Source organism: Apis cerana, linkage group LG15, assembly GCF_029169275.1.
Source record: "Apis cerana isolate GH-2021 linkage group LG15, AcerK_1.0, whole genome shotgun sequence".
Taxonomy (NCBI): domain Eukaryota; kingdom Metazoa; phylum Arthropoda; class Insecta; order Hymenoptera; family Apidae; genus Apis; species Apis cerana.
In genome coordinates this window covers 7,712,280-7,719,618 of record NC_083866.1, presented here as the reverse complement: position 1 = coordinate 7,719,618, position 7,339 = coordinate 7,712,280, and the positions used below count along the sequence as shown (strand labels likewise).

General features: G+C 24.4%; 3 protein-coding genes across 4 annotated transcripts; 1 reads left to right on the top strand and 2 right to left on the bottom strand.

Annotated features, from left to right (window-relative positions):
• Positions 1–704: 704 nt before the first annotated feature.
• LOC108000786 (ornithine aminotransferase, mitochondrial-like) lies at positions 705–2,777 on the bottom strand. Its single transcript, XM_017061397.3, has 4 exons — positions 2,378–2,777; positions 1,954–2,249; positions 1,488–1,815; positions 705–1,418 (listed from the first exon to the last, which is right to left on the bottom strand). Exons 1-4 carry the CDS (start codon positions 2,441–2,443, stop codon positions 825–827), a joined length of 1,284 nt encoding a protein of 427 aa, XP_016916886.1. The 5' UTR covers positions 2,444–2,777; the 3' UTR covers positions 705–824.
• Positions 2,778–3,209: 432 nt separating this feature from the next.
• On the top strand, positions 3,210–5,754 carry LOC108000996 (cell division cycle-associated protein 7). Its single transcript, XM_017061767.3, has 3 exons — positions 3,210–4,605; positions 4,681–5,358; positions 5,442–5,754. The coding sequence occupies exons 1-3, from the start codon at positions 4,546–4,548 to the stop codon at positions 5,598–5,600; spliced, it is 897 nt and encodes a 298-aa protein (XP_016917256.1). The 5' UTR covers positions 3,210–4,545; the 3' UTR covers positions 5,601–5,754.
• Positions 5,364–7,316, bottom strand: LOC108000992 (probable methyltransferase-like protein 25). 2 transcript variants are annotated; one of them, XM_017061753.3, is made up of 5 exons: positions 6,720–7,316; positions 6,271–6,622; positions 6,087–6,184; positions 5,695–6,024; positions 5,364–5,580 (listed from the first exon to the last, which is right to left on the bottom strand). In XM_017061753.3, exons 1-4 carry the CDS (start codon positions 7,314–7,316, stop codon positions 5,791–5,793), a joined length of 1,281 nt encoding a protein of 426 aa, XP_016917242.2. In that variant the 3' UTR covers positions 5,364–5,580; positions 5,695–5,790. The 2 variants fall into 2 exon arrangements, with proteins under 2 accessions (XP_016917242.2, XP_028523535.2); XM_028667734.2 differs by having other exon boundaries at positions 5,364–5,577.
• Positions 7,317–7,339: the final 23 nt, after the last annotated feature.

The following is a 7,339-nucleotide window of genomic DNA, read 5'->3' as shown; positions in this document are numbered from 1 at the left end:
TTATTATTTTTCTCACAAGAATATAAAAATTTATAATCATAATTTATGCTATTATAATAGGATAAAGTTAATTATGAAATTTAAACGGATTCAAGATTATTTAATAATAAAGTAATTTTCTATCTACTTAGTAAAAATATCATTGAATTTTTTTAAAATTTAAAAAGAAAACTAAAGTAATATTATCAACATCAAAAGAAATTATCAAATACAAAATATTTTTTTTTTGTTTCTATTTTTATTTGTCCATTCTTTATTCTTTTTAAGCGAATAGTTCTTTCTCAACATTTGATGATGAAAAAACATTATATATGATATGCATGTTAAACGAAACGATTCTCATTATTTAAATTTTTAACTTTTTGTCTATTTATAATGTGATTACGAGTTTAAGACATCTGACAAACGTCTGAATAAACAATTACAGAATACAGGATAAAACCGTATCATACCAAGCTATTAATAACATGTATGTAACTTATAATCGAGCAATTTTTCTGTCTTCAATATGCACATGGTAGATAATAACTTCAACAGCTTTTAACGGTATTTTTCTCTTCAAACCTGTTTCTGTTCAAATTCAATTTGATTTCGGTTTCGTGTCGTATTGCCTCAATCTGATCAATTTTTACAAAGATCTACATCTATTTGTATGATGAAACAGGTTTGAAAGAAAAAAAGAAAAAGATAAAATGTAACATTAATAATGTCCATCAAAACGATTTATTAAAATTTAAAGCATATATATAATTATTTACTAAATATATATATAAATTTAAAACATACGTATACTATACACATATATACATATATGTATATATGTATCATTTAGAGAATTGATTAATTACTCGGGAAATAATATCCATAGATTCTCGTATTTGCGATTCAGTTATAATCAGCGGAGGCATTAATCTGATTACGTGATTCTGTGTCGGTTTCGCGATTAAACCTTCATCTTTTAATTTTAAGCATACGTTTATAATATCGATTTTATCATTGATAACTATACCGTTAAGTAAACCTTTTCCACGAACTTCATTAACCACGTTTGTTGGAAGTTTCTTAAGTTCAGATCTGACAATATGTCCAAGTCTATCAGCATTTTCTGCTAATTTCTCATCTAAAATCACACGAAGCGCTTCAATAGCGATTTTGCTCGCTAAAGGATTGCCACTAAAAGTCGAGCCGTGTTCTCCAGACTTTATAGTCAACATCACAGAATCATTGGCCAATACACCCGATATTGGATAGAAACCACCCGACAGAGATTTACCCAAAATCAAAATATCCGGTTTCACGTTTTCATAATCCACAGCTAACATTTTCCCCGTTCTCCCTAAACCAGTTTGCACTTCGTCAGCTATCCACAACACGTTATATCTTGTACATAATTCTCTAATTCCTCTTAAATATCCATCCTTATGAAATAAATACGCAAAATTTTATTATAATGATTATAACTCTATACAATCATAATATTTGTATACCTTTGGTATGATAACACCAGCTTCTCCTTGAATAGGTTCTACCATAAAAGCGCAAACGTTAGGATCTGTTAAAGTTTTTTGAAGACTCGAGAGATTGTTATATGGAATGATTTCGAAAGGCATAAAAGGACCGAATCCACGAAAAGAAGTCGGATTCGAGCCAGAAGATATCGAGTTCATTGTTCTTCCCCAAAAATTACCTTCTGAGAAAATAATTTTCGCCTTATAATGTGGTATACCTTTGCGATCATAACCCCATCTCCGTGCCAACTTACAAGCTGTTTCACCACCCTCCACTCCCGTATTCGTAGGAAGCCATTTATCATATCTAAAAATTTGATACTTGATTTAATTATGTATTTTCGAATTTCAAGAATAGATTATTTCCAAATCTACTCGAATCTTAAAAGATATCACGTGTAAACACGTAAGAATAGCTGGAATATGAACAGAGATTTTCATTTACCCGAAAATTCTTGTAATATATTCTTCTAATTCTCCCAATGTGTTCGAATAAAGTGCTCTTGAACATAATGTTAAGAGTTTCGCTTGATTTGTCAAAGCTTTGTAAATTCTTAGATGACAGTGACCTTGATTAACTGCGGAGAAACCGCTCAGAAAATCATAGTAACGCTTGCCCTCAACGTCCCAGACAAAAGGGCCTTCCCCTCTGCATAAAGCGACAGGAATTGGGTCATAATTATGAGCGCCATATTTTAATTCGCGTTCGAAAACTTGTTTCGATGTTAAAGTTCGATGACCCTATGATCAGAATTCAAATATAGATAATATATTCGATGGAAAATTATTTTGCTTTTTTTTCGTATCGTAATTACGTAATCGTTATCGTAATTTACGATTTATTTATCAGATTCAATAATTTTTATTACCTGATACAGCAAATTGAAAAGATATTTCTTCTTTTTAGATATCATATTAATTTTTCTATATATCATTTTTCCATATATGCGCTTCCCTTTTCAAAGATAAAAAAATTTGTTTGGCTATAATAAATGATTAAAATTAAATAGTTATTTCCAGAATTCAATTTAACATTAGGTCATTATTGCAAATTAATGTGGGACAATATTGAACTCGTGTGCTCGCAATATCAATGTATTATCCGACAATAGATACGGATTCATGTATATTATTATTCTTATCTACTTGAGAAATTGTTCCAAATCTATATATTTTTTTTTTCCTTTGAATACATAAGAATTTAAAAAAAATAACATTATCAAAAAGAATATTAACATTTACTAGAAAAATTATCACGATTGTATTGTGTTATCGATATAAGAAAACAGACTATCATCAATACGGTGCTTCACATTTATTTGAATTATAGATAGACCTTATCTTTGTGGAAATGGTGATCGATTGTATTAATGAAATCTATGTTACCAATAATCGATATACGATAATCGATTATTTGAAACTATTTTTCTTTCTCTTCTCTAGAATCTGAATCAATTCTTTTTCTATTCTTCTCACTCTTCTAATAATTATTTTATATTAGATTTTTTTCAACAGTTGTCAAATAAAAAGTACGATATGATATGATGTATACATAGATGCATCATACATAATTAATAACCTTACTCTTTAATCTTATTCTATTCATTCATATATATATATATATATATATATATATATATATATATATATATATATATATATATATATATATATATATATATATCACACACTTTTCATATTGAAGATAAAAAATGATATTATTATATCAGCTTATCAACAGTGAAAGTTACTCGTCTATTTGAGTCCAAAATTCCAGGTTATTTGTATTTGAAAATAAATATGATAAGTATAGATAGATATTCTATATCAAGTACATCGAGTAACCTCGATTTATTTCAATACAAATTTCAAAAATTTTTTAATTATATTATAATATATTATAAAATATTAAAAAATATTCATTGCTAATAATTATTTATATCAAACATATTATAAATCATAATAGATTTTACGATATGAATATAATTTCTATCTATTTTATTATTCTTTTCCTATATATTTCAAAAAAATATTCATATTCTGTATAATAAACATAAAATAATATATATATTTTGATAAGATATTAAAATTATAAGATATTGTAACTTGAAGTTCATTCTAAAAAAATTTCCTATATGAAAGAAGAGCATAATAACATGGTTTCGCATATTTTTTGATTTTTATATTATAAATTTTATTTAATTTCAATATTTTCCAAACTAAAAATTTTTCAATATAAATAAATAGTACTTTTTTAAAAAATAAACTATATTGATAAGTACAATTATTATTTTTTTGTATTATATTATATTATGTTATAATTCTATTTAAAATATTAAAATTGACTTTCATATAATTTCTATATAATTTTATATATTCATATAGTTTCTATATATGTGAAATATTACTAATATTATATAATAATATATCAAACAATTTTTTAAAACATTTTTTAAATATTGAATGCATTAATTAATTATTGTATCATTTATATTTTTCAAAATATTGAATGAATCATAATAAATTGGATATATTGAACATATTTATATTCTTTTCTTTTTTCAGTTTCAATTACATAATAATTATATTAAAATAAAAAACACGTTTATATATAAATTCTGTAGTTTAATATTATTAAATATAAAAACATTATCAAAGTATTATAAAAATATTATATATTTTAATTATTACAATCTATAATCTCTTCATATAAAAAAAATTATTTTAAAATTTATATTGTAAATATTTATTTGTAAATTTATAATGTTAAAACAATTCAGTGATTCTCTAGTAAATATAAACTAATAATAATAATAAATAATAAATAATTGAAAATATATATATTTATGATTTTTCTCAAAATTATATCTATAATAATCTATATAAATTACCAACTAATTTTTCCCGCCAAATTTATCAACACGCCATAAAAGTTCGTAGCATTGGTATGATTCAAACGAGTTTTATTCGTTTCTAATACTTCAAATGTACATATTTACTTTGTATGAAAAATTGATTTATCAATTAAATTTTTAACATGAGTGAAAATGATTATGATGAATTACGTAAAAGAAATATAGCCGAAAGAAATGCTGTCGTAAGTACTTTTGTATATAATTTAAATTTCTAACCTATTACTAATCAATGTTTTTGCTAATATTTAACTAAATAGTTTGCAGAATTTTTTAAAGATCTTAAAAAACAAAAAGACGAAGTAAGAGAATTGGATAAAAAATATAAAGATGTAGAAAATTCAGAGAATGAACCACCTAAAAAAAGACGTAAAACTATTTCTAATTCAATTGATAATACTGTTAGAATTAAGAATGTAAAACTTGAATTTCGTAAAAGATATAACACCAGAAGTAGAACAAGGAATCAAATTAAACACGATATTTCAGAATATGAGGAAGATTTAATTAAATCCAGAAACAATAAACCTAAATTGCAAGTTTTATTTCCATGGGCAAAACCTTTTCAACGATCGATTGATTTAATGAAAATAGGAGTTTGTGATGTAGACGAAGAGGAAGAACAGTATAATAGTGATGATTTATATGACATAACTAAAAAACGAGTTTATAATGTAAATAAAAGTCCATATGATCCTGACAATATACCATCCGTTGATGAAATTACGGATGAAATGTTAAATAATATTGCGGAAAAAAGTTCTTCGAAACAATATTGTAAAATAAATGGAACTTGTTGTCATCAATGTAGACAAAAAACATTGGATACAAAAACGGTATGTCGTTCAGGAGAATGTGTAGGACTAAGAGGCCAATTTTGTGGACCTTGTTTAAAAGGACGATATGGTGAAAATGCTGTTGACGCATTGAAGGATCCTGTATGTTTTATATTTTTATATGCATATATTTATTTCTATAATTATTACTTTTTAATAATTACTTTATTGCAAAAAATTTACAGAATTGGGCTTGTCCACCTTGTCGTGGTTTATGTAATTGCAGTATTTGTAGAACAAGAAATGGTTTACCACCTACTGGAATTTTAGCTCCTCTGGCACAAGAAGAAGGATATTCGTCTGTTATGGATTATCTTCAATCTGCTGAAATCAATGATACTTAACTTCATTATTAAGAAATTTACATCTAGAAGATAATAAAGTTCACTCTTAATAAATATTTTTTATTAGGAAATGAATAACATTTAAATTACTTACATTATTAATTGTATATGAAGTTTTTTTATAAGCATATTAAAATTATTCTTCCTATATTGATATTGTTTCTTCATTCTTAAATCTTCTTTTTCATTATTATTTTACTGCAATGATACCATAACGTCTTGGAGATAACATAGGATCAAATAAACGTAATATCGCAAATTTAGAACATTGATTGCTCTTTTGTAAAAATATCATTCTATCCAACATGATAGCTGCCTCTAATACAAGACCAATGTGTATTCTTAACATTTGAAATATGTTAAACTTTTTTATTAAATGTGCATAAAGTTGAAATGTATCCATTAATTTTTCTCGTGATGGTATCTAAAAATATAAAAATTCTATTTAAAAAAAAATATTCATCTATTATATAAAAATTTTATTACTTTTTCTAAATCTATTTCAATTTTTGAGAATGCCCATAAAGCATAACTTGGAAAATCATGTAAAGGTCCTCCACGGCCTACTTTAGCATTATAAATACCTATTAAAAAAAGAAAAATGAAGTGTATTATATTAAAAAAGAATAATAATGTATAATATATTAAGTCAATATAAAAATAAATATACCTAAGGAATGAAAAATCACTTGTAAAATTGCTCTGTAGAATAATGATGAAGGTACAAATTCATTCTTTATAGTTTTTTCAACAGATTGTTGAGCTAACATCCTAGCATTTTTAGAAAAACTAATCTTTTTATTAAATGTTTCATTTGTCAAATGATAACAACAAGGTACTATACACAAAATATTAATATCTTTTGTACTTAAGAATGTTCTAATAATTGAATCAGTAAGAGAACCACAAGTATGTAAACCAGTTAATATAAGATTTTTATTTATATTCCAACTACAAAAATTTTGTTTTATCATTTTTATATAATCAGTATTATCATTTATTTCTTCAACTACATAACGTACCTAAAACAAAATATAATTTTGTTTTATCTATAATTTGTATATATTTAAATATTACTTTTTCACAAAAATTGAATGTATATTTAAATATTATTAATACCAGCATTGGAGAAAGCATCAACTTTTTTTGTAACTTTTTTTGTCTACAGATTGCTCCATTGCTACATAATTGTGAAGAATCTATTGCAAGTACAGGTACTTTATGATTTTCTGCTAAAAATGTTGACAAATATGCTTTGCCAGCGCCAGCATCTATTACTAAATTATTTGTTTTTGCTGCAATTTCCCCAATAATGTTTCCAAGGGATACAACTTCATGTAATTTCTTTGCATTTATAAATTCTATCTTAATATTTTTATATATACATTTATTTGAATTATTAATATAAGGTAAAGTGTTTGTAAAATCTTCTGAATTTATTTCTATAGAACATGATTGCAAAGATAAAGATTTTGTTAACTTTATAAAATTATTTAGCATAGGAAAATTGTCATTTTCTGCCCAAGTAATCCAATTCAATTCACTCTTTTCTAATTCTAATCTTAATGTTTCTGGTAAACATGTCATCCATAAGTTTTCAGTAATAAAATCAACTATATGACAATTTATTAATTTTTGATAAGTATTAATAAAATATAAAATTTTATCAAAATGTTTATCATACATAATTATATGTATATGTATACATATATACATATAATATTACATTTAATTTAATA

What these genes read in the sequence shown, in the direction of transcription:
- LOC108000786 (XM_017061397.3), bottom strand. Translation starts at nt 2,443, where the DNA reads ATGATATATAGAAAAATTAATATGATATCTAAAAAGAAGAAATATCTT. An exon ending in TTTTCAATTTGCTGTATCAG is followed by an intron (nt 2,250 to 2,377) that starts GTAATAAAAATT and finishes TTCTGATCATAG; the next exon opens with GGTCATCGAACTTTAACATC. An exon ending in CTGGTGTTATCATACCAAAG is followed by an intron (nt 1,419 to 1,487) that starts GTATACAAATAT and finishes TTATTTCATAAG; the next exon opens with GATGGATATTTAAGAGGAAT.
- LOC108000996 (XM_017061767.3), top strand. Translation starts at nt 4,546, where the DNA reads ATGAGTGAAAATGATTATGATGAATTACGTAAAAGAAATATAGCCGAA. An exon ending in TAGCCGAAAGAAATGCTGTC is followed by an intron (nt 4,606 to 4,680) that starts GTAAGTACTTTT and finishes TTAACTAAATAG; the next exon opens with TTTGCAGAATTTTTTAAAGA. An exon ending in TTGACGCATTGAAGGATCCT is followed by an intron (nt 5,359 to 5,441) that starts GTATGTTTTATA and finishes AAAAATTTACAG; the next exon opens with AATTGGGCTTGTCCACCTTG.
- LOC108000992 (XM_017061753.3), bottom strand. Translation starts at nt 7,316, where the DNA reads ATGTATATATGTATACATATACATATAATTATGTATGATAAACATTTT. An exon ending in TGATGCTTTCTCCAATGCTG is followed by an intron (nt 6,623 to 6,719) that starts GTATTAATAATA and finishes ATTTTGTTTTAG; the next exon opens with GTACGTTATGTAGTTGAAGA. An exon ending in AGTGATTTTTCATTCCTTAG is followed by an intron (nt 6,185 to 6,270) that starts GTATATTTATTT and finishes TTTTTTTAATAG; the next exon opens with GTATTTATAATGCTAAAGTA.